The sequence below is a fragment of the Stomoxys calcitrans genome, chromosome 5 (genome assembly GCF_963082655.1).
Source record: "Stomoxys calcitrans chromosome 5, idStoCalc2.1, whole genome shotgun sequence".
Taxonomy (NCBI): domain Eukaryota; kingdom Metazoa; phylum Arthropoda; class Insecta; order Diptera; family Muscidae; genus Stomoxys; species Stomoxys calcitrans.
This window is the reverse complement of record NC_081556.1, coordinates 95,864,575-95,891,052: the sequence shown is the minus strand read 5'-3', so window position 1 is coordinate 95,891,052 and position 26,478 is coordinate 95,864,575. Positions and strand designations below refer to the sequence as shown.

The 26,478-nt window shown below is 40.6% G+C and overlaps 2 protein-coding genes across 2 annotated transcripts; both read left to right on the top strand.

The window, feature by feature from the left end:
- The first annotated feature begins 378 nt into the window (after positions 1 to 378).
- Positions 379 to 4,553, top strand: LOC106089495 (chitinase-3-like protein 1). The gene is made up of 5 exons (XM_013255337.2): positions 379 to 517; positions 580 to 744; positions 800 to 1,067; positions 3,725 to 3,942; positions 4,001 to 4,553. Exons 1-5 carry the CDS (start codon positions 436 to 438, stop codon positions 4,480 to 4,482), a joined length of 1,215 nt encoding a protein of 404 aa, XP_013110791.2. The 5' UTR covers positions 379 to 435; the 3' UTR covers positions 4,483 to 4,553.
- A 5,357-nt stretch (positions 4,554 to 9,910) lies between these two features.
- On the top strand, positions 9,911 to 21,810 carry LOC106089332 (probable chitinase 10). The gene is made up of 12 exons (XM_059369876.1): positions 9,911 to 10,027; positions 10,097 to 10,270; positions 10,327 to 10,594; positions 15,056 to 15,273; positions 15,334 to 15,809; positions 19,674 to 19,686; positions 19,752 to 19,799; positions 20,023 to 20,133; positions 20,206 to 20,367; positions 20,426 to 20,696; positions 21,002 to 21,219; positions 21,281 to 21,810. Exons 1-12 carry the CDS (start codon positions 9,961 to 9,963, stop codon positions 21,769 to 21,771), a joined length of 2,517 nt encoding a protein of 838 aa, XP_059225859.1. The 5' UTR covers positions 9,911 to 9,960; the 3' UTR covers positions 21,772 to 21,810.
- Positions 21,811 to 26,478: the final 4,668 nt, after the last annotated feature.

Below are 26,478 nucleotides of genomic sequence, written 5' to 3'. Positions count from 1 at the left end.
GAAACCGATTTTTAATCTTCTTCTGGTGTACTTAAAAATTTCTTTCATTTAACCCCACATTGTCGGTCAATGTGGAGTCTGAGAGCATTCAATAAGTTATCAATGCTTTCAGATTCTCATGTCCCCTTGGGTGATGGGTTTCATAAGGGCGATGTATATCGAAATGCGATTGTGCCCGATTTTGTTCCACTTAAGCATAAAACAGCTCATATGTTAACCAGTAATAGAAATATCACAACAAAAGGAACTAAATGTATGAAATTGCACGAATTCGTACGTGATCAGTTGATGAAACTTCCTAATGACCTAAAGGTTTTTGACAGTCTACGTGTGCAGTAGTAGTCTTATCGTACAATAGTACAATTCAATAGATTTGAAAACAACTTTGTGTGTTATACAATAAAACTTGTAAACTGAAGGCACTAATCAATACAAATGGATTTTTTGGAAATGCCCAGATTTTGGATTCTCCTAATAGCATTATGCTTATGTAACTCTCTGAACGCTATAAAAACTGGTAAATTATTTACCCTTTGCAATTTAAGGAATTTTATGACATTGCAATTTGAAATTCTTCAGACAAAATGGTCAATTGTTATTATAGTTCTTGGTCGCACAATGACAATTTTCGTGTACATCTTGACCCTAAGGATATTGATCCTTATTTGTGCACTCATTTGAGTTTTGCATTCTTAAACATAGGCACTAGTGGACAATTTAATGTTGAAGAGGATTTAATATATGGTAAGAGTATGTCAATTGCCTTGACAATATTTTGATTTGTTCAAACTTTCTGTAGGCTTGCTTAATCGCACGTTGAACTTAAAGTGGCGAAATCCTTCACTGAAGATCCTTGCCGTTGTTGGTGGTTCCAGGATTAGCTCTACACAGTTCTCTCTATTGGCTGCAAGTGAATCGCAACGATCGCTTTTTAAATATTCTTTAGCTGCTAACTTGTTACGATTGGGCTTTGATGGACTAGACTTGCATTGGTTATACCCGGGAAGTTCTGGGGTAACTGGGGACAAACAGAACTTTGTAACGCTCTTAAGTGAATTGAAAGAAACGTAAGTGTGTAGCTTCTGCAAGAAGACGAATTGAAGATTTTCTAAAAAAAATCCTATTCAGCCAGGCTGAATTGAAGATTTTCTAAAGAAAATCCTATTCAGCCAGGCTGAATTGAAGATTTTCTAAAGAAAATCCTATTTAGCCAGGCTGAATTGAAGATTTTCGAAAGAAAATCCTATTTAGCCAGGCTGAATTGAAGATTTTCTAAAAAAAATCCTACTCAGCCAGGCTGAATTGAAGATTTTCTAAAAAAAATCCTACTCAGCCAGGCTGAATTGAAGATTTTCTAAAAAAAATCCTACTCAGCCAGGCTGAATTGAAGATTTTCTAAAGAAAATCCTACTCAGCCAGGCTGAATTGAAGATTATCTAAAGAAAATCCTATTCAGCCAGGCTGAATTGAAGATTTTCTAAAGAAAATCCTATTCAGCCAGGCTGAATTGAAGATTTTCTAAAGAAAATCCTATTCAGCCAGGCTGAATTGAAGATTTTCTAAAGAAAATCCTATTCAGCCAGGCTGAATTGAAGATTTTCTAAAGAAAATCCTATTCAGCCAGGCTGAATTGAAGATTTTCTAAAGAAAATCCTATTCAGCCAGGCTGAATTGAAGATTTTCTAAAGAAAATCCTATTCAGCCAGGCTGAATTGAAGATTTTCTAAAGAAAATCCTATCCAGCCAGGCTGAATTGAAGATTTTCTAAGGAAAATCCTATTCAGCCAGGCTGAATTGAAGATTTTCTAAGGAAAATCCTATTCAGCCAGGCTGAATTGAAGATTTTCTAAGGAAAATCCTATTCAGCCAGGCTGAATTGAAGATTTTCTAAAGAAAATCCTATTCAGCCAGGCTGAATTGAAGATTTTCTAAAGAAAATCCTATTCAGCCAGGCTGAATTGAAGATTTTCTAAAGAAAATCCTATTCAGCCAGGCTGAATTGAAGATTTTCTAAAGAAAATCCTATTCAGCCAGGCTGAATTGAAGATTTTCTAAAGAAAATCCTATTCAGCCAGGCTGAATTGAAGATTTTCTAAAGAAAATCTTATTCAGCCAGGCTGAATTGAAGATTTTCTAAAGAAAATCCTATTCAGCTAGGCTGAATTGAAGATTTTCTAAAGAAAATCCTATTCAGCCAGGCTGAATTGAAGATTTTCTAAAGAAAATCCTATTCAGCCAGGCTGAATTGAAGATTTTCTAAAGAAAATCCTATTCAGCCAGGCTGAATTGAAGATTTTCTAAAGAAAATCCTATTCAGCCAGGCTGAATTGAAGATTTTCTAAAGAAAATCCTATTCAGCCAGGCTGAATTGAAAATTTTCTAAAGAAAATCCTATTCAGCCAGGCTGAATTGAAGATTTTCTAAAGAAAATCCTATTCAGCCAGGCTGAATTGAAGATTTTCTAAAGAAAATCCTATTCAGCCAGGCTGAATTGAAGATTTTCTAAAGAAAATCCTATTCAGCCAGGCTGAATTGAAGATTTTCTAAAGAAAATCCTATTCAGCCAGGCTGAATTGAAGATTTTCTAAAGAAAATCCTATTCAGCCAGGCTGAATTGAAGATTTTCTAAAGAAAATCCTATTCAGCCAGGCTGAATTGAAGATTTTCTAAAGAAAATCCTCTTCAGCCAGGCTGAATTAAAAATTTTCCAAAGAAAATCCTCTTCAGCCAGGCTGAATTAAAAATTTTCCAAAGAAAATCCTATTCAGCCAGGCTGAATAGAAGATTTTCTAAAGAAAATCCTATTCAGCCAGGCTGAATTGAAGATTTTCTAAAGAAAATCCTATTCAGCCAGGCTGAATTGAAGATTTTCTAAAAAAAATCCTATTCAGCCAGGCTGAATTGAAGATTTTCTAAAGAAAATCCTATTCAGCCAGGCTGAATTGAAGATTTTCTAAAGAAAATCCTATTCAGCCAGGCTGAATTGAAGATTTTCTAAAGAAAATCCTATTCAGCCAGGCTGAGTTGAAGATTTTCTAAAGAAAATCCTATTCAGCCAGGCTGAATTGAAGATTTTCTAAAGAAAATCCTATTCAGCCAGGCTGAATTGAAGATTTTCTAAAGAAAATCCTATTCAGCCAGGCTGAATTGAAGATTTTCTAAAGAAAATCCTATTCAGCCAGGCTGAATTGAAGATTTTCTAAAGAAAATCCTATTCAGCCAGGCTGAATTGAAGATTTTCTAAAGAAAATCCTATTCAGCCAGGCTGAATTGAAGATTTTCTAAAGAAAATCCTATTCAGCCAGGCTGAATTGAAGATTTTCTAAAGAAAATCCTATTCAGCCAGGCTGAATTGAAGAATTTCTAAAGAAAATCCTATTCAGCCAGGCTGAATTGAAGATTTTCTAAAGAAAATCCTATTCAGCCAGGCTGAATTGAAGATTTTCTAAAGAAAATCCTATTCAGCCAGGCTGAATTGAAGATTTTCTAAAGAAAATCCTATTCAGCCAGGCTGAATTGAAGATTTTCTAAAGAAAATCCTATTCAGCCAGGCTGAATTGAAAATTTTCTAAAGAAAATCCTATTCAGCCAGGCTGAATTGAAGATTTTCTAAAGAAAATCCTATTCAGCCAGGCTGAATTGAAGATTTTCTAAAGAAAATCCTATTCAGCCAGGCTGAATTGAAGATTTTCTAAAGAAAATCTTTTCTCATGTCTTTATACAGCCTTCAACCCTTGAATTTAGAATTTGGTGTAACTGTTAGTGGTAAAATAAGTTACGCTCGTAAATGGTATGATGTGGCCAATATAGCGAAACATGTTGATTTTATCAATATCATGACCTATAATTATACCGATGGGAGCAGTGTGGCCCATGATGCTCCTCTATTCAGTGAAGATGAGAATAATGTGCATGCCACTATACAATATTGGATAGACGAAGGTATATGAATATGCCTCTTAAAAACCCTAAAATATTATTTCAGACATTTAAATTTCAGGAGTGCCAGCTTCAAAGCTTAATATGGGTGTAGCTTTTACTTCTCGCACTTTTATTATATGGAATAACGAAAATCTTCGAACTAATACAGGCATTGATGTAAAATGGCCCTTTTCCGATATTGATAGCGAGTTTAAGCCTTATGCCCAAATGTGTCACCTTGAGTATGCCGATTTGTTTTATAATACCAGTTTTGGATTCGATGTTGATGCTGGGGCCAGCTTTGTACAGGATGATGTCACCTGGATTGGTTATGAGTCTCCTAGGGCTTTGGAAATGAAAATGAATTATTTACAGGCCAAGAAATTGGGTGGCGTTATGGTCTGGTCTCTGCAGAATGATGACTTTCTAGGGACTTGTTCTGAGAAATACCCACTATTGCAAATAATCAATAGAAAACTGGACCATAGATACGAATGTCGTTATAGAATCTGTTGTATAAAATCAATTCGTCTAAGATCTTTTTGTTTTTATATCGAGTGATGAAGAACAAGGAGAAAGAAAACGTAAAGAAAATAAACTACACAAATGGAGCCTTTGTAGAAACTTAGAAATTTGTTTTCATTGCCTTTTATTTTTAAGTAAGGATTATTTAGAAACATAGAAACTGTGGTGATCTAAGACTTCCCAGATAATATCTGGTACCTCCTGCTTGTTCCTGTTTATATAGATCGGTTTAATTCCTTTATACAGGTCGGTTTATTATTCTTTTTCGAACTAGCATATCAATAAAATCAAGGAGGGATGAGGAATACCTACTTATAGTGAAGGAAGCTCTCGATGCCCACAATCGAAATCAAAAAGCAGAACATCGAAAAATATCACAGTATTTGAGATAGTTGAGGTGAGGTTAGGTTAGGTATAACTTGCAGTCTGCCATCAGACTCACTTAGACGTTTTCGTCCATTGTGACACCACAGGAACAGAAGAAGAAAGATTCCTTCTAGTTCCTACCGTTGAACCATCCGGATCGCTTTAACGAACGTTAAAGTTCAAATCCAGTGCCAGTGTGTGACACACACACAGAATGTCTTCTATAGTCTCTTCATCTTCGATGTCCGCACAGCTTCGGCAAAAGTCGTTACTGGCAACCTTCAGTCTGTCAGCATGAACAGAAGAAGGAAGATGCAGGAACAGAAGAAGGAAGACGCCTTCTAGTTCTTACCGTTGAACCATTCAGATCGCTTTAAAAACCCCAACAACTTGCGAACGTTCAAATCCTCTAAATCAGAAAGGTTCTGGAAGAAATTAAAACCTTAAGTGAAACTTCTTCTGACTGCCAGTGTGGGACACACACACAGAATGTCTTCTACAGTCTCTTCTTCTTCGATGTCCTCACAGCTTCGGCAAAAGTCGTTACTGGCAACCTTCAGTCTGTCAGCATGTTTGTGACCATCTATCATTCGTTGTCCTTCGGGTCTGGTCCTGAAAACTTAGCTTACATGTCGCTAGAGGCATACCCACAGATTCCAGTATCCCTGGAATGTGTAGGGTAGTTCTTAGTCTCACAAGCTCATTCGCTTTACAATTCCCTGGGATATCTCCTTGGCCTGGCATCCAGAACAGGTGAATTTTGAACTGTTCAGCCATCTCGTTGACAGATCTGTGACGTTCTCCAGGGATGCCTGGCTATCTGAGAAGATATTAATGCCAATCGTCGTTATGACATTATATCTTAGCCATTTCACCACTTCCTTTACTTCAAGGATCTCCGCATGACACACACTGCAGTGGTCGGGTAACCTTTTCTATATGACCATGGCAAAGCTCACCTGGTCGTCTAGTTAAGAAACATCCTTATAGAAGTCTATGTAACTCCTATTACCAGGGATATCGTAGTTTCAATCGGCTCTATTAAGAATAGTGGTACAGTATTTGTTTTATCAAAGAGCGGCTCAGGTAGGGTGTAATCCACACTGCCTGGAACATTCGTAACCCCCACATGACCAAAGTACTAGTACTATTTTTCATATTTTTCCATCTACGCCCTATATTTCGCAAAAAACAATCATTTATGCCAAATTTCGAAGTTCTACCTCTAATCGTATGCCCTGTGCAAAGTTCACATATTTCGTACTTGTTGGCACTTTTTAGTACCTAAATGTTCAAATATCCAAAAACTCGTTAAGACTCCCAACTTAGTTGGCCATAGTGTACATATGTACCTAAATGCAAACCTCTAGCTCAATTAACAAAGAAAGTAACAATTGCGGAACTAAACTTGCTATTTCTCCAACTTCAGGTACGATTTTGATAATTTTTTTTCTCCAAACCTTATTTTTGAGGCGCTCTTTAATTAGCCCTTACCGTTCGTGCTAGGCAAACATTTACCCTTTCTTACTTTTTGGTACCCATACGTACGAATATCACCGAATCTCGTCTCAATCTATCCAAGTATGGATAGCTGATGGGGGCCTATTATGCGACTTATTCAGGAAAAACACCCCTGCTCGAACTTCATGGTAGGGTGCACGCTTCCTGCGATTACCACGCGATTTAGATTTTGGTTGTAAAGGGTGATTTTTTTGAGGTTAGGATTTTCATGCATTAGTATTTGACAGATCACGTGGGATTTCAGACATGGTGTCAAAGAGAAAGATGCTCAGTATGCTTTGACATTTCATCATGAATAGACTTACTAACGAGCAACGCTTGCAAATTATTGAATTTTATTACCAAAATCAGTGTTCGGTTCGAAATGTGTTCGAATTTTGACAAATTTTGTTCAGCGATGAGGCTCATTTCTGGTTGAATGGCTACGTAAATAAGCAAAATTGCCGCATTTGGAGTGAAGAGCAACCAGAAGCCGTTCAAGAACTGCCCATGCATCCCGAAAAATGCACTGTTTGGTGTGGTTTGTACGCTGGTGGAATCATTGGACCGTATTTTTTCAAAGATGCTGTTGGACGCAACGTTACGGTGAATGAACACATTTCGAACCGAACACTGATTTTGGTAATAAAATTCAATGATTTGCAAGCGTTGCTCGTTAGTAAGTCTATTCATGATGAAATGTCAAAGCATACTGAGCATCTTTCTCTTTGACACCATGTCTGAAATCCCACGTGATCTGTCAAATACTAATGCATGAAAATCCTAACCTCAAAAAAATCACCCTTTAAGTGGCCAGGGCCCTGCGGCCAAGTAATTCGTGGAATATTACGTCATAAGCATAAGATTATGGGTGACGGAACTCCCTCTGTGACGTAACTTCCTCTAGAAGCCCAACCCTCTTTTCATTCTAGTGTATTATGGAAGCCTGAGGTGGATAATTCTTTGTGCTAGGTCCTTAACAGGATAGACGCTTTTGACAATATTCTCAAAGATAGGTCGTGCGTTAATTCATTAGCTATCAGGCTGATTGTTTTTTCCGAAACAGGTTGGGAAAATGGGTCGTGGAGCAATTGTTTAGGCTGTTTAAAACTCTGCGGTAGTGTTTTTTTCACGAAACAGTTCGGCATTTATTCTGAGGCTGTAGAAGCATCCGAATCTAACCGAACGACTCACTCACACAAGGCTCTCATCTCGGATCCTACCGCTCTGGCTTGGATATATCCCATTTCCAGGAATTCATCACGTTTTTGCGCTTGGACGATGTTTGCTTGGACAAATCTTCAGCAATAACTGCTGTGTCGTCTTCTGAATTTCAAAACTACCGCTTCTATACAGCTTTGGTCTCATGTTGTTGAATAAGTACGATACAACTCACTTTGACGTGTCGAGATCTTCGAGGCAGTCAGATCTCAGCACGAACATAGCTTGTCTCCTGTTCTCAACAGCCTCATCCACTCTACCAATACTCTAGTCGGTGGTTGAAAGAATGGAAAGAACAAAACAGGTTGTGATAATGGGTCGTGGGTATTTTTTTTTTTTTGGCATCAGGATGGTTAAAACTCTATGGTTGTGTTTTTTCACGAAGCAGGTCTGCATTTATTTTGAGTCTAAGGAAGCATGACTAAGGATCAAATTTAATTGAATAAGCCACTCACACAGGGCTACCATCTCGGAGCCTACCTTTCTGCTTTTGATAAACTTAAGGGATTTCCCATTTCTAGAAATCCCACAAGTTTTTGCGGTTAGATGATAGTTCCTCAGACAAATTTTCAGGAACAACCGCTTCGTCGTCTTCTGAATTTCAAACCTACCGCTTCTATAGACCTTTAGCATCACCTTGTTGAATAAGTACGACACAACTCCCTTGGACTTGTTGGGATCCACGTGTCACTCAAAATTCAGTGTGGTAATTCTTTTGGCATCAGGTTGTTTAAGACTCTGTGGTCATTTATTCTGAGTCTGTGGAAGCATGACTTAGGACCTAATCCAAATGAATGACCCACTCAAACTGGATCCCATCTCCGAGCCTACCTCTCTTTTTTTGATAGAGTTAGAGGGATTTCCCATTTCCAGGAATCCATCACGCTTATGCGGTGTGAATGATAGATACTGAGACAAATCTTCAGCAACAACTGTTCCGTCGTCTTCTGAATTTCAAACCTACGGCTTCTATAGACCTTAAGCATCACCTTGTTGAATAAGTACGACACAACTCCCCTGGACTTGTTGGGATCTACGAGGCATTCAAAGTTCAGTGTGGTAATTCTTTTCGCATCGGGCTGTTTAAGACTCTGTGGTCATTTATTCTGAGTCTGTGGAAGCATGACTTCGGACCTAATCCCAATGAATGACCCACTCAAACTGGATCCCATCTCCGAGCCTATCTCTCTGTTTTTGATAGAGTTAGAGGGATTTTCCATTTTCAGGAATCCATCACGCTTATGCGGTGTGAATGACGGTAACTCAGACAAATCTTCAGCAACAACTGCTGTGTTGTCTTCTGAATTCCAAACCTATCGCTTCTATACCTTTAGCCTCACCTTGTTGAAAAATTACGACGCAACTCCCTTGGACTTGTTGAGATCTTCGAGGAGTTAGAGTTCAGTGGGGTAATTCTTTTGGCATCAGGTTGCTTAAGACTCTGTGGTCGTATTTTTTCACGAAGCAGGTCGGCATTTGTTCTGATTCTGTGGCAGCATGACTTAAGACCAAATCCAACCGAATAACCTTCTCACACACGGCTCCCATCTCGGAGCCAACCTCTCTGGTTTTGACAGAGTTAGAGGGATTTCCCACTTCCAGGAACTTTTTGCGGTGTAAATGATTGTTTCTCTGAAATAACGTTGTATTGTCTTCTATATTCCAACCGCTTATATACTCCTTTAGCCCCCTTGTTGAGTAGGTGCTGCCTGTGTCCTGTTCTCAACAGCCTAATACACTCTGCCAATCGTCCAGTCGGTGGTTGAAATATCGAGATTACAGCGCCTTATTGTCGCAAATATGTATTCGGGTTCGGAAGGATTCCTTGGTATCCATGCTTTGAAAAGCTTATATTGATTTTCGAAATTGGTTTGAATCGCTTCTATAACAATCTGTCTCGTCATAATCTGGAATATGCCGTAGACAGCCCATCCACTAGCACACTCCATATGTGCCTAGGTATGCAACCATCTTCTTCTCCCTTGTAAATAACCGCAATCACCAAGTTGTATGTGACATTGTCAAAGGCTCTTGAACCCAAAAACTCATGACCGTCTTTGTTCTCTTGGGGAAGGTATTCTTACCAGGTGACTGATCAACCATAAAGCAGGAGGCTTCGTTAGAAGCCTTGGCTAAACCTGTTGCTAGTCGGATTGTGAAGCCTTGCACATTCACACTACAATCCAAGTATTCAGTATTTAACATAGAATGGACATTTCATTAGTTTTATAAATTCTTACTCCATTAACAATTTCATTTAGTACAATGTATGAAAACGCACGAACATGTTCGTGCCTAGTAAAAGAAAATGTGATTTTTTTTTTGCTTAGACGGTTCTGTGGCTAAGTTGAGGCTTCAAAGATCTCAGAACTTGTGATCTTTTTCAAACATTCCATATTTAAAAAATTTTGTTCGGACATCCGTGAAATGTTTAAATTTCTGTTTTTCTTAACAATTTTCACACTATGTGACATTTTGCAAGCTGTGGAAACTGGTAACCTCACCTAACCTAATTGATGGGAATTCTCCTGAATCTCTAAATACTGTATGTTCCATCTCTTAGACAAAATGATCAACTGCTACTATGGCTCTTGGAATCACAATGATCAATTTCGAAAGCATCTGGAGCCCAAGGATATTAATCCGTATCTGTGCACTCATATCAGTTATGGTTTCTTTGGCATATCTAGCGTGGGAGCCTTTACTGTTTTAGATATAAATCGCGATCTCAATTTGGGTAAGAATCATCGCCAATTGAATTTCTTTTTATGCTGCTGTATTCACACCTTTTAGGTTATCTTGATCACACTCTTGCCTTGAAATGGAGAAATCCCGAATTGAAAATGATTGCTGTTGTTGGTGGTCCTAGTGTTAGTTCCAAACTCTTCTCTCGTGTGGCTGCAATGCCCGATTTAAGATCCACTTTCCGCCATACAGCATTGGCGTTTTTACAAGCCCATGGTTTTGATGGCCTCGATTTGCATTGGTTGTACCCTGGTAGCGAAGGCATGTCGGGAGATTTTGGTTATTTTGTTACACTCTTGAAGGAATTGAAGGAAGCGTAAGTGAAAAAGTTGTTTGGGAAACTATTACCTATGACTCATATGTCACAGATTCCATAGATTAGATTTTCTGTATTTATATATCCACCACCATAGAGTAGGGTGTATGAAAAGTCCGTACACCTGTCTGTCTCTTTGTACTCTAACTTTGAAGCAAGTTATGGTTCAGTCCCATCTACAAGGCTGAGTTAAGAAAATACAAGTAAAAACTTGGGTATTGGTTATGGCTGATATGGTCTCAAATAGTCATACCGAAGAATCGGTATTGAAGGGACCTCTATCAGTATGTAGACCGAAGTCAAATCCAGGTATCGGTTTGTATGGGGGCTATACCAGTTTATGGACGATTCAGATCATACTCGGTACTGATGTTGAAAGTCAGAACCTAAGATCTTGTGCCAATTTCAAAACTCAAGCCGAACAGAAGTCCGTGTGCCAAGTTTCAGCCAGATCGGATGAAAATTAAGGCTTCTAGGGGCTTAAGAAGTCAAATCCGGGGATGGATTGGTATGGGGGTGATATCAGTTTTTAGACGATTCAGATCATACTCGGGACCGATGTTGGAAGTCAGAACGAAAGTCTTTGTACCAAGTTTCAGCCAAATTGGTGATAAATTGTTTCTTCTAGGGGCTTAAGAAGTCAAATCCGGGGATCGGTTTGTATGGGGCCTATATCAATTTATAGACCGATACGGATCATACCCGATACTGATGTTGAAAGTCAGAACCCAATATCTCGTGCCAAATTCAAAACCCGGGTCAGAACAGAAGTCCGTGTGCCAAGTTTCAGCCAAATCGGATGAAAATTGAGGCCTCTAGAGGCTCAAGAAGTCAAATCCGGGGATTGGTTTGTATGGGGGCTATACCAGTTTATAAACGATTCAGATCAAACTCGGGACTGATGTTAAAAGTCAGAACGGAAGTCCTTGTGCCAAGTTTCAGCCAAATTGGAGATGAACTGTGTCATCTAGGGGCTCAAGAAGTCGAATCCGGAGATCGGTTTGTATGGGGGCAATATGAGTTTAAAGGCCGATTCGGATTATACTCGGTACTGATGTTGGAAGTCAGAACCCATGATCTTGTGCCAAATTCAAAACCCAAGTCAGAACTAAAGTCCTTGTGAAAAGTTTCAGCCAAATCGGATGGAAACTAAGACTTCTAGGGGCTTAAGAACTCAAATCCGGGAATCGGTTTGTCTGGGGCCTATATCAATTTATAGATTGATTCAAATCATACTCCGCACTGATGTTGAAAGTCAGAACCCAATATTTTGTGCCAAATTCGGAACTCAAGTCCTTGTGCCAAATCGGGTGAAAATTGAAGTCTCTTGGGGCTTAAGAAGTCAAAACTGGGACCGGTTTATATGGTGGCTATATCCAAATCTGAACCGATATGGTCCATTTGCAACCCCCAACTACATCGATACGAAGTATCTATGCAAAATTTCAAGCGGATATCTGTATTCATTTGAACGTTATCGTCATTCCGACAGACAAACAGATAGACAGATGGACGGACATGGCAAGTTCGAATGCCAAGACGATCAATAATATATACACTTTATATATGTTCTCAGGCCAATATTTCGAGGTGTTATAAACAGAATGACTAGATTTGTATACCCTTACCCACAATCTAGGGGGTGATTTAAAAACGGCGTATAACAAATTCTGGATTGAATTCTTATGATGCGTAAGAGATACATGCGAGCTCTGTAGACTTCGGAAGATCTTATCCACCACACTTATTACGATGCTGTCCACCACACCTATTACGATGCTGTCCACCACACCTATTACCATACCATCACTCACACCTAGTACTATCTTATGTAACACACATATAACGACCCTATCCACCACACCTATTAAGATACTATCAACACACCTATTGCGATAACCACCACACCTAGATATCCGGTCGACGGACATACAGTTTAAGTATTAGGCAGCCAGTGCGACTTAAAGGTTTAAAATAGTGAGAGCAGCCCATACCATCACGAGACAATCAATGCGTCGATAGGATGGAAAGAAGATTTAGAACGCATACCTGAGACGACAATTGAGGTGAAGTACGATGCGCTGCTGCCCGCTGTACAGTTTTGGACTGACGGAACTCTAGTTTTGCCATCTAGAAGTTCATGCTACACGGCTGGATCAAAGTTAGAGGACAGGGCTTGGTACGTACATTGAACTCCCAGACATTGAGATCTGCTTCCGACAGCCTGACCATGCCGTGCGATCACCGAGTGCTTAATGTGGTATGGTATTAAAGTGAGGAAGTCGGTTATTTGAACATCGTTACGGACGATCATCTGGCCATCTGGGCCATAACAATCAGGACGGTATGGTCGCAGAGTGATGTGGGGTGTTAGAAAAAGATTAATGCCTTCTCTGTTGATGGTGCGATCCGTATCGCTTGTTTGTCCGGTCATAACGGAGTAAGGTGAAATCAAAGAGCAGAAGAATTGGCCATAAACAGAGCTACGGCCATAAACAGAGCTAGTGAGTCTGACCGTTGATGTCGATGTCGAAGTATTTCATCGTAGTCGGATCAAGCATGTTCAACTCCTAACCGAAGTCTGGCTCCAGCTTAAACGACCGACTCCCATCTCAAATTCCGACACCGGTCGATAGCGCAGCCATGGTTGATTTTTATATTAACATTTTATCAAAAGCCAGCAGTTCTTCGTCCTCCTTCGGCCGACTATAGGCCGAGTGTCCTATACGTAGGTATCGAAGTATTTAACCGGAAGCGGAGTGCAGTTCGGAGTCGGAGCATGCTCAACTCCGAACCGAAGTCTGACTTCGTCTCAACCGTCCGACGCCCATCTCAAATTCCGACACCGGTCGATATCCCAACCCTGGGTGATCTTGGTAATCACTTCTTATCAAAGGCCAGCAGTTCTTCGTCCTCCTTCCTCCTCCTCGGTCGAGTATTCTGGCAGTCCGACACCCATTTACTGATTACCTGTCTGATACCAACTCTGCAATGGTCATCTCCTCTACTATATTCAATAGTTCGACCCACATAAGAGTCCGGCGACAGATACAGTCACCGTGGACGGGAGCTTTCTGGATTTACCGCCTTTTTGTTTCCCGGTATATCATCGTGTCCTGGAAACTATGCCAGGTATTATCATTAGGGGATTCGAAACATTACGCCTCGCACTCCAACCTCAATGTCATCCAACCCAACGCCTTCATACCGTCCACAAAAATCCTGAACTTGGAAGAGGGTTTACTCTTTCCCTAGGTTTTCTTTTAGACTATCGTAATGTCACAGATCGCTATGTTTCAGAGTAGACCTTCATTGGAGTCTCAGAGTAGAGCCTCATTTCGTCCCTGATTTTATCTTGGAGCAATCAGGCCTCATCTTCCTCCTATCAGTTTCCAAGAGGCAAACTTCAGAAAGCTTTACGTACGATAGCACTGTGGCCTGCCGAAAGTACCTTGGGCTTTTAAAACGGAAGTTGTTTTTTTCAGATGTAATTACAAGGTTCCCACGATGGCACCTGGCTCCTTCGGAGGGAGGTTAACGTATTTCTGAATTTAAAATCACTATCGAATGTCGCAGATCTCTCAGGGAGATGACATCATCTGAGGGTGATGCCTCTAAGGCACGTACAAGCTTATTCTTTAAAATTAGTCCCCAAGGGTAATGGATGACATATGGTAACGATTTTTTGGCGGTGATCGCTCCAAGATTTCTTGGTCCAATCTAAATTTGAAGTGTTCTTTCACTTTGCCGTCTTCAGCCAGAACCGAAGTCTCACTCATTGCCTTCTTGTGATGCGTTTTCTGCAAATGCTGTGAGGATATTGAGTTTCATGCATTGGATGTTTACTGCAATTGTAAGACCTATACTGCTATATGGTGTTGTGGTCTGGTGGACGCCTTTTTAAAAGTCCACCCACTGCTCAGTACGCCCTGGATTCAAAGGATGGCTTGGTGCATTAAAGCCACACTAAGGACGACACCATCTGGTGCGCTGAATTTAATGCTACACCTAATGCCTCTGGACATATTGATTAGACCAAGTTCTGCGACCACTTCCGTTGGACAAAGAGAGCTTTTTCTTTGGTTATGCGGCGACAACGGACACTGTGTTATCTTCCTTGATACAATATCCGATGTTTAAAGCATTATGGATAAAGAAGAAGTTTCACTTAAGATTTTTATTCCTTTGAAAGACTTTTCTGAATTAGCCCATGTTTGGATTATAAGGCGATATGGGAAGTTCACCGGTAGGAACTTGAGGTCATTTCCACATATCACGGTAGACTACAATCTCTTAAGTGAATCTACGGCTTAAACCTAGACTAGAAGCCTATTACATGACCAAATTTGATGCAGATATCAACTGAGTTAATAAGTGTAAACTTTACCGAAACCTATGGTGTTGGGTAATCTAGATTCGGCCTAGCCGAACTTAACACTCATCTTCTTTGTTTTTATTTAGCCTTTCACCCTTGAAAATGGAGTTGGGTATATCAGTGAGTGGTAAGGTTAGCATCGCCCGCAATTGGTATGATATACCCAACATAGTGAAATATGTGGATTTTATTAATGTCATGGCCTACAACTACACCAGTGGCAATAGGCTGACACATGATGCTCCGCTTTTTGGACGGGGCGATGACAATGTGGAAGCTACTATAAATTTTTGGATTGACAAAGGTATGGTAACCACAACTTTCTCCTTAAAGGTTTTCCCTGAACATATTTCCCCAACTATAGGAGCCCCTGCCTCTAAGCTTAACTTGGGTGTAGCATTTGTGGCACACAGCTATATTCTATGGGATTCCCAGGATATTCGCACAGAAACTGCCGTCGATACTGAATGGCCTTTTTCCAGTGTTGAGCCCGAGTTCAAACCCTATGGTCAAATATGTCACATTGAATATATGAAATTGATATTTAATACCTCCTACGGTTTCGATGGTGAGGTAGGAGCAAGTTTTGTACAAGATCAAGTTACTTGGACCAGCTATGAGTCGCCTCGTAGTCTGGAAATGAAAATGGACTTTGTTCTTCAAGAGCGGCTGCGTGGTGTCATGATTTGGTCTTTGCAAAATGATGATTATCTGGGTAAATGCTATGAGGATTATGCCATGTTGCAGGTGATAAATCGGAAACTGGATAATCGCTTTCAATGTCAGCCGAATATTTGTTGTATAAAGTCTATAAAGTTAAGAAATTTTTGTTTTAAAATTGAATAGAAATGAGTTTTAATAAATAAATTGTTAAATTGTGTATGAAAAAGTTGGTTGGTCGCCTACTCACTTAACTCGGACTGCGTCGACCCGAAAGGCTTCGGGTTAACCAAGTTTATTGACGGCAGTCCTCTGGCTTTCACCCACAAATCTTCCGCTCTTTCATTCCCCCTTACTCCGTTATGGCACGGCAACCAACCGATGCGGATTTTGCCATCCCCAGAGAAGGCGTGTAAGAAGGAGATTTCTTACACTGCAAGATTGTTCGTGACCTTACCGTCCTGGTTGTTATTGCCCTTATGGCCATTTTACTTTAGGTAAAGATGTTCACACTCGACGTCCTCGCGTTAGCACCACACCACCTAACGCATTCCGTGATCGTCCGGATGTCCGCCTTTAGGACCGTGGTCAGGCAGTGTAAAAGAGATCTCAGTCCCAGGGTTGTCAATGTAGACACCCAGGCCCACTCTGTCCTCTAGCCTTGATCCATCTGTGTAACATGATCTTCCAGATGGCAATACTATTGTTCCGTCAACCCAAGAGTGTGCCGCTGGCAGCAGTGCCTCGCACTCGACCTCAAGGTTCATCTCAGGTATCCGATCAGAAACCTCTTCCCTTCCTACCAGGGAAGAGGTTTTCTTCCCTCGATTATACCCCGATGGTATGAGCTGCTCCCATCCTCAATCCATTCTCCCATAGCTTTAAGTCTCATAGCAGCAGTGGCTGCCTCACACTTAATCTGTATGTCAATGGGTCGGATATCTAGAATAGTCTCCAGTGCCCTAGTGGGCGTGGTCCTCATCGCTCCGCCTATGCCAAGACAACATGTTCTCTGAACCTGTTGTATGGTCCTTAAGTTGCCTTTTTTTCTCCAGAGCAGTCCACCAAGCTATTGAGGCGTAAGTAAGTATTGGTCTAATCACGCTCCTGTAGAGCCAGTGGACTATCCTCGGATTCAGGCGCCCCATTTCGAGCCTACGGCCCGTCTACATAGTGCCCAACATCTGTGAGCCTTCTCAGTACGCTCCTGAAAATGACACTTCCAATGCAGTTTCCTGTCCAAGATCACTCCTAAGTATTTGACCTTGTCAGATATCGAAATCGTCTTATTGAGGAAACGTGGTGCGTTAAATTGGCCCATCTTCGTCTTCCTCGCAAATTTAAGTCTTCTCTGGGTTAACATTGAGACCTCTGGGTCTAGCCTAGTCATATGCCATATGCAAGACCCTTTCGGCCCTTCTGCATAGCTCGTTCGGATCCTTAACTCTTAGAAGTATTATAACATTTTCTGCATAGCAAACGGGTTCAAATCCCTCCTCAGTCAGCATCCGTAATAGGTCATTTATGGTGATCACCCATAGGAGTGGCGATAAAATGCCCCCTGTGGCGTGCTTTGTGCCACTTTCTCCCTTATATTTATGCTATGGGACACTATTTACTATTTATTCACCTGTTCCTTAGCATATGGTTTATGCAGTCTCTAAGGACTGGGTCCACCCAGTACTGGTCTAAGGATTGCATCAGTGTGTCGCTCCGCACATTGTTAAAAGCCTCCTCGATGTCAATGCATACCGCCAGTTTGTACGTTTTGGCATCGAAGGATTTTTCTATTTTATGCACAACCTCGTGTAGGGCAGTCTCCACCGACCTTCCCTTGACATAGGCATGCTGTTTGTATTTGAGCAGTTCGCTGGATGTCCTACTCTTTATCATGGTGTCCACAATACGTTCCATGGTTTTGAGTAGAAAGGACGTAAGGCTTATGGGTCTATGGGCCTTTGGTGTCGCATAACTTGCCTTGCCGGGCTTGGGTATAAATACCACCCTAGCCTCCTGGAAGACTTTCGGAGTATATGCAAGTCCGAGGCACGCTGTGAAAATATTGGCCAGGTGGGGCATCAGTTAGTCTACCTCCTTCTGTAGTAACGCCGGAAATATTCCATTAGGTACGGGTGACTTAAATGGTTTGAAGCTCCTCAAGGATTTCTTCACCATAAATTTTGTAATTATAAACCTTCGATCAACAACATTATTCCAAGATTCCGGTGTCTCCGTGAGTCCCGTCGTATCCTGTGGAAAATGGATTTTCATCAATAGCCTCAACATGTCCTCCGTTGTCTCTGCTCTCACTCCCATATCGTCTACTAAAGTTTCAGTTTGGATATGGGTTTTTGAGAGAAACGTTTTCATATTGGCTGCGTCATTAACACAATCGACCTGTTTGCAGAAAATCTTTCAGGAGGAACGTTTTGCCGCTCTGGTAATCTCATTGTATTCCTTGAGCCGTGTGTAATACACATCCCAATATACTTCCGCGTTTTTACGACGTGCTCCGTTAAAAAGTCTGCGGACCTCTTTCCCAATATTGCGAATCTCTCCGGTCATCCAGGGTTTTTCTTGGGCTGATTTCCTTTCCCGAAGAAGAAAACTATCTTCGAAAGACCCCACCAGTACAGTCGTAATCCTCTTCACATTTTCCTAAATGTCTTCTATGTTTGGACAATCTAAATTATCTTGCCCAAGTTTTCTTTTTGACATAGCCACCGTAGCGCAGAGGTTAGCATGTCCGCCTATGACACTGAACGCCTGGGTTCGAATCCTGGCGAGTCCATCAGAAAAATTTTTCAGCGGTAGTTTTCCCTCCTGGCAACATTTGTGAGGTACTATGCCATAAAAAAAAACTTCTCTCCAAAGAGGTGTCGCACTGCGGCACGCCGTTCGGATTCGGCTATAAAAAGGAGGCCCCTTATCATTGAGCTTAAACTTGAATCAGGTTGCACTCATTGATATGTGAGAAGTTTGCCCCTGTTCCTTAGTGGAATGTTCATGGACAAAATTTGCATTTGCAAGGTTAAGATCGCAGATTGGCTGTATCGGACTATATCTAGATATAGCCCTCATATAGACCGATCCGTCGATTTAGGGTCTTAGGCGCATAAAAGCCACATTTATTATCCGATTTTGCTGAAATTTAGGGCAGTGAGTTATGTTAGGTCCTTCGAAATCATTCCTCAATTTGGCCCAGATCGGTTCAGATTTGGATATAGCTGCCATATAGACCGATCTCTCGATTTAAGGTTTTGAGCCCATAAAAAGCGCATTTATTGTCCGAAGTCGGCGAAATTTGAGACAATGAGTTCAGTTAGGCCCTTCGATGTCCTTATTCAATTTGGATCCAGCTCGGTTTAGATTTGGATATAGCTGTCATATAGACCGGTCTCTCGATTTAAGGTTTTGGGCCCATAAAAGGCGCATTTATTGTCCGAAGTCGGCGAAATTTGGGACAGTGAGTTAAGTTAAGCCCTTCGACATTCCTCTCCAATTTGGCTCAGATCGGTCCAGATTTGGATATAGCTGCCATATAGACCGATCTCTCGATTTAAGATTTTGGGGCCATAAAAGGCGTATTTATTATCCGATTTTGCTGAAATTTAGGGCAGTGAGTTGTGTTAGGCCCTTCGACAACCTTCTTCAATTTGGCCCAGATCGTTTCAGATTTGGATATAGCTTGCATATAGACCGATCTCTCCATTTAAAGTCTTGGTCCCATAAAAGGCACATTTATAATCCGATTTCGCTGAAATTTGACACAGTGACTTATGTTGGGCTTTTCGACCTCCGTGTGGTTTATGGTTCAGATCGGTCTATATTTGGATATGGCTAGCAAAAAGACCAATATTTTGTTCTTCAAAATTCAGAAAGCTGCTATGGGGGCATAAATTATGCATTTTTCACCGGATTATGACGAAAGGTGGTTTACGTACATACCCGAGGTGGTGGGTATCCAAAGTTCGACCCAGCCGAACTTAACGCCTTTTTACTTGTTTTGATATCACTTCATCTCCCTGTTTCCTCTTTTGATAGAACGAGGGGCAGTGTGTTTCATTATCATGACTTTTTTAACCAGGACTTCCTTTTTCCCTTTCTTCCTTTTCTTGCTAGGGTCGCACAATGGGCTGGACTGGCCTTCGCGTGAATTTATCTTTCGGGGTAGGCTGCATTTTATATCCTATTTGACAAGTTTTTTCTAGTTTCATGCAAATTTCTTTCAAAATCTTATGCCAAACTTGTTTTTTTAAGTTTGAACAAAAGCAAGCCCTGAATATGTCAGCACTTTAACGAAAACGTGATGTGGAATAAATAAATTTTTAACATTGCAGTAGAATAACAGTTTTTAGTTTGTTTTTGAAAGACTTGTGCCTCTAAATCTAAGTTCATACTTGTTCTGTGGAAAAGAATTCTTCCTCCTATAGTAAAATGAACCAATTGATTTTTCTTCTTATAACTCTGGCTCTTTGTGGCCTTTCAGAGACTGTAATAACAAGTATTGGGTTTTTTCGATTACAACTCCGAGGATTTGGAATATTCACTCTTTGTTTTTATTTTGCTCTTTTAGATAAAATGATCAATTGCTACTATGGCGTATGGTCATTCAAACGCCCCACTGGTGCCAGGCTAGGACCGGTGGATATTGATCCGTATTTGTGTACTCATATCAGCTATGCCTACTTTGGCATCTCCGATGAGGGTTTGTTCACTGCTTTACAGCCCAAACGGGGTAAGATGGGCAGCAAATTAAAAAGTTCTTTAATTCTACGCAACATTCCATCGTCTAGGTTTGCTGAATCGTACCATTAACTTGAAATGGAGAAATCCTGAACTGAAATTAATAGCCGTTTTCGGTGGTCCTGAAGTAGACTTGCAGCATTTCCTTAAAATGAAATCTTATGATTGTAAAAAATTTTTAATTTTTCGAGATTCTATGTCATCATTTCTGCTAGAGAATGGATTTGATGGTGTAGACTTACATTGGCTATTGGAAAAAAGTGGGAATGAGTTACCGCAAAAAAATGAATTCACTGATATGTTGCGAGGTTTTAAGCAGGGGTAAGTTCTTGAAATTCGATTTAATTCGGTGAAAAAAATCAAATTTAAAACGACCGACTTCATTTTTAAGTTCGATATGAGACAGAGTGGAAAAGATTATACTGAGATATAAAAAAAAGACCAGTAGGCAACAGTCCATGTTGCCATCTGTTCCCAAATGGGGGAAAAATGCGGAAATCCCCTGGTTGTGTAACCTGTGTATCTGAAAAAAACCTTTCTGAAATCCCCATGTGCGAGGCGGCATTTGAAAATTGTTTTAGATCTTCATCTAACTGCTAGCTCTTTCATTTTTGTTCCCTCTTTAGATTAGCTGGCATTGGCCTTACGGTCGGTGTTACAGTAAGTGGTGAAATAAGCTATGCTCGCATGGCTTATGATGTCAAAGCTATTGCCAAAATTGCGGACTACATCAACATTAGAAGTTACAATTACAGTCACGATACCTGGGCAACACATGACGCTCCCCTCTGGGGAACAGATGAATACAATGTAGATCGAACAATTCAATATTGGCTAGAGAATGGTATGTAGCTTACCAGAGTGCGAAAGCAATCATTTGGAATCTTCTTGTTATTCCTGTGTAGGAGCTCCTGCTTCAAAACTCAATGTGGGTGTAGCTTTCACCGGACGCAGCTTCCAAATAAAGCCTTTAGAACATTTAGAGACTAAAACTGTTGCCATTGGTCCTGGTATATCAGGCCTCTATACCCGAGAGAAGAACTACATGTCCTACCATGAGCTGTGCAAAATACAAAAGAGACTCAAAAGATTGCAGCCCAAGGCCTTGGGATTTGATACGATTGATGGTGCATCTTTTATGCAATTTCGTGACTATTGGTGGAGTTATGAGAATGCCCAAAGTCTAGAACTAAAGCTGGACTATTTGTTGGAACATCAATTGGGTGGCATTATGATATGGTCCTTGGGCAATGATGACTTCAATGGCCGATGTGGACCTAATTTTCCTTTGTTACAATTCATTGTTAGAAAATTAGATGATCGATATGAATGTTTAAGGGGACGTTGTTGTATAATCACAAAGAACCTAGTGCAACTTTGTTTTGAGGCATATTAGAAGATTTAAGGAATGAATAAAAGTGTAATACATAGTAGATATGAGATTTTTTTATTGGTTAAGTTTTCCAGAGTAGCAGCACTGGTTGATAATTGGGATAATATGTAAAAGTGAAAAGTGTACAGTATACTCTGCCATTTTATCTGCAAGAAACTCACCAAAAAGCAGAGACTGTAAATTGTTGATGTTTTATATGAAAATTCGTGCTCGGCGCTGGTTGATTATTGTATCCAAACGTCATCTGTGAAAGTGAAAAGTGTTCAGTGTACTCTGCCATTTCTTCATGGAGAAACGCATCAACAAGCAAAGACTGCAAATTGTTGAAATTTTATACCAGAAATTGTACTCTACGACAACAACTCGATGGAAATCCACTGTTTTATCGAAAAACAAATAAGGAAAGGCAAAAGTCTAGTGGTAACGACTATACAACACCTACACCTAACCTATAAGTGGAAATTGGGAGCTATATCTAAGTCTGAAACGAATTTGATGAACTTCGGCGGATGTTTTCCGATGGATTTTAAATCATTTGTCAATATCCATATTAATTTGTAGTATCTTTTTGTAGTGGCTCCAGAAGTGAAATCGGGCGATATATACATAAATGGGAGTTATATCTATATCTGAACGGATTTTTATGAAATTCACCAGTAATGTCGAAACTCATAAGAAAAACCTTGTGCAAAATGTGCTGTGCAAAGTATTGGGAAGATTGGTTAAAAAATGTGCTTGCAGTGGCTCTAGGAGTGAAGTCGGGTAAAATATATATATACGGGAGCCATATCTAAATCTGAGCCGATTTCTATGATATTCACCCATATTTTCGAGAGTCGGAAGAAAATTCTTCCTGCCAAATTTCGAGAGAATCGGTTAACAAATGACCACATAATTGCAATATAAGTCTAAATCGGACGAAAGTATCTATGGGGACCAGGGACGTTGCTAGGAGGTGCTGTACGAAAGATAGCGGGTATACGCACTTATGGTTTGCAGTTCTAATATCGAACCACCCACCCCTACCCCTAAAAAAATTCGGTTAAAAATTGATACGTATTAATTATTGGTTTGTAGTTCTAATACAAACCCCACCCACCCCTAGAATAAAATAATGGCTACGACCCTGATGGGGGCTTTATCTAAATCTTAACCGATTTCGACCAAACCCCTTAGATATTGTGGTAGTCGCAAAGGAAAGAGTTATGCAAAGTGTTGGGAAGTTTGGTCAATAAATGCGCTTGCAGTGGTTCCAGAAGTGGAAATCGAAATATATATATATATTTGAGTTATATCTAAATCTGAACCGATTTCTATAAAATTCACCAGTAATGTCGAGTCCGAAGAAAATCCTTCCATATAAGTGCAAATAACCATATAAGTGCAACATAAGTTAACAAATAACCATATAAGTGCAACATAGGTCCATATGGAAGAACATATATATGGGGGCATGGACACAGCCAGGGGAGTAGCTATAGAGCCCCCCCCCCCAAAACAAATTCTGTTTTTCCAAGGACAACGCCTATAAATAATAATTATTGGTTTGTTGTCCTAATAAGGAAGCCCCCCCACTGCCTAAAATAAAGTCATGGCTACGACCCTGATGGAGGCTATATCTGAATCTGAACCGATTACGACCAAACTACATAGTCGTAGAGCAAATTATTGTGGAAAATTTTGGGAAGATTCGCCATTAGATGCGCTTGCAGTGGTTCCAGAAGTAAACATCGGGCGATATAGACACGGGAGCTATATCTAAATCTGAACCAATTTCTATGAAATTCACTGGTAAGGTCGAAAATAATAATAAAATCCTTCCTGCCAAATTTGGAGTTAATCGGTTAACAAATGACCACATAATTGGAATATAAGACCATATCGAACGAACACATATATGGGGGCCAGGTACGTAGCAATATTAGTCCAAATCGGACGTACATACATATATATGGGAGATATATCAAAATATAAACCGATTTTTCCCAATTTCAATAGTGTTCGTCTCTTGACTAAAAAATGCCTGTGACAAATTTGAAGATAATCGGATAAAAATTGCGATCTCGCTTTGTTTACAAATTTTCATAGACAGAAGGGATACAAAACTATCGCATCTGTGGTGGAGAAAAGCCACATGCTGTCGATGCATCCACTATACTACAGTCCACCATACAATAGTTCGCAATATTACAGTCCACCATACTACAGTTCACCATGCTACGGTTCAACATACTACAATCCACCATACTGTAGACCACCATACTAAAATTCTCATAACCCCCTCATACTAAGACAATACCTTGTTTGGAATTGTGGTAATATCCTTGTGTTGCACTTCCTCTCCACAGCAATCCGCCACACTTGAGTCCACCACACTTGAGTCCACCACACTTGTGTTCACCACCCTTGAGTCCACCACACATGAGTCCACCACACTTGAGTCCACCACACTTAAGTCCACACTTAAGTCCACACTTGAGTCTGCCACACTTGAGTCTGCCACACTTGAGTCTGCCACACTTGAGTCTGCCACACTTGAGTCCACCACACTTGAGTCCACCACACTTGAGTCCACCACACTTGAGTCCACCACACTTGAGTCCACCACACTTGAGTCCATCACACTTGAGTCCACCACCCTTGAGTCCACTACACTTGAGTCCACCACACTTGAGTCCACCACACTTGAGTCCACCACACTTGAGTCCACCACACTTGAGACCACCACACTTGAATCCACTACACTTGAGTGCACCACACTTGAGTCCACCACACTTAAGTCCACTACACATGAGTCCACCACACTTGAATCCACCATACTTGAGTCCACCACACTTGAGTCCACCACACTTAAGTCCACACTTGAGTCTGCCACACTTGAGTCTGCCACACTTGAGTCTGCCACACTTGAGTCCACCACACTTGAGTCCACCACACTTGAGTCCACCACACTTGAGTCCACCACACTTGAGTCCACCACACTTGAGTCCACCACACTTGAGTCCACCACACTTGAGTCCATCACACTTGAGTCCACCACACTTGAGTCCACCACACTTGAGTCCACCACACTTGAGTCCACCACACTTGAGTCCACCACACTTGAGACCACCACACTTGAGTCCACCACACTTGAGTGCACCACACTTGAGTCCACCACACTTAAGTCCACTACGCATGAGTCCACCACACTTGAATCCACCATACTTGAGTCCACCATATTTCATCACCACTTTCATGTGGTGGTGGTGGTCCTCCTCAAGCTCCTGTAGGTGAGCAAGCTCGTTGCGGACCAAAGGATCGCTATTTGAAGGAGCCAATAATCCGCCTTGTCATATCGAGCATAATAGGCCGATGCCGCTCGGCCTCCGAGACACTCCTCTCGATACCGCTGGTTGTCAGCAACTGCCGTTGCAGCTACTCCGTATAGAGCATTCCACTATCCGCAACCTGTGGACACGTCCAGGAGCTTGCAGCTAAGCTTCTTGTGACAGGAATGAACACCACACAGTTCGGACCTCAATGTTCCAGTCTGTGTGGTGCTCATACCCAGCAACAAAATTTTCCGATGTCAGTCCGACATCGGTCCGACAATCCGAAGAATCATCCGATATCGGATCCTATGTCTTACCGACATCGTAAGGGAAATTTGATATATTTACCGCCATATCGTACCAATATTGGATCGAAGTCGGAGCAAAATTCTAAGGAAATTCGGACGGGAAATTTTACGTCGTACCGAACTGATTTTTTGAGGAATGTTTTACAAAATGCGGACGATTTTGCTGACGAATCGGTCCGATTTCGAGTTCAAAGAAAACAAAAATTCCAAGGCCAAAAAAGCTAGGGGGATATTTTGCTTTTTTGGAAATATCCACTACTTGTGTACATTCTACACACGTGGTAACAAAATGTTGCTAAACAAAAATAAAAATAAACCAAACACAACATTTCTCCCACATGCCGTACAGAAATCGCAACGATTTCGTTCTTAAATGTCGGAACAGAAAAAATTAATTTCCTTTTGCTTGCCGAACCGATTTCTTTCCGGATTTCGTAAGAACTGTCGCACGTTTCGTCCGACTATGTGCAGACATGTTGTTGTTTATTTGGTCCTTTTAAGTGTTCTATAATTTGGTTAAGAAGGATCATACTATTAGCTGGGTAGTTATCACGTGCCGGAGTCTATCATTGGTTGTGTTGTTTTGTATGTATTTAGGTGTACAATACACATTAAAAATTTTACCAGAGAAGAAGTATCTGGCATTGATAATATACAAGTAAAGATTAAATTCTTTATGGGCTTACTATTCGTACAAATCTACTGCCCTACTATCACTATTCCCCAACATAAGGTTTTTATGGTATACTCGAATGCTTAAAATTTTATCTTTAAGGCTTCTTTTTATATGCTAAAAACTATTCTCAGTGATAGTCACTAAATTGAATACCTTATTTTCATAAATAACTTACAAAATTCTGATTGTGCGAATTTTTCCTCGCAAAATAATACCAGCCGAAGTTTTCATATTCAATGAATGTTCTGCGCTGCTGTGGGCCTCCCTATTGTACGATATGTGTGTGTACAGCTCTCTTTTGTGTGTTGTATAGCCAGCATAGCCTTGAGGTCCTTGGGGAAAAAAACATATAAAAGCGTTATTCAATGCAACAAAAACAAATGTTCTCTTTGTCCATGTTGTCGTTCATTTG

What these genes read in the sequence shown, in the direction of transcription:
- LOC106089495 (XM_013255337.2), top strand. Translation starts at nt 436, where the DNA reads ATGGATTTTTTGGAAATGCCCAGATTTTGGATTCTCCTAATAGCATTA. An exon ending in TGAAGAGGATTTAATATATG is followed by an intron (nt 745 to 799) that starts GTAAGAGTATGT and finishes AACTTTCTGTAG; the next exon opens with GCTTGCTTAATCGCACGTTG. An exon ending in TTAAGTGAATTGAAAGAAAC is followed by an intron (nt 1,068 to 3,724) that starts GTAAGTGTGTAG and finishes GTCTTTATACAG; the next exon opens with CCTTCAACCCTTGAATTTAG.
- LOC106089332 (XM_059369876.1), top strand. Translation starts at nt 9,961, where the DNA reads ATGTTTAAATTTCTGTTTTTCTTAACAATTTTCACACTATGTGACATT. An exon ending in AAATCGCGATCTCAATTTGG is followed by an intron (nt 10,271 to 10,326) that starts GTAAGAATCATC and finishes CACACCTTTTAG; the next exon opens with GTTATCTTGATCACACTCTT. An exon ending in GCGTGAATTTATCTTTCGGG is followed by an intron (nt 19,800 to 20,022) that starts GTAGGCTGCATT and finishes TCTAAATCTAAG; the next exon opens with TTCATACTTGTTCTGTGGAA.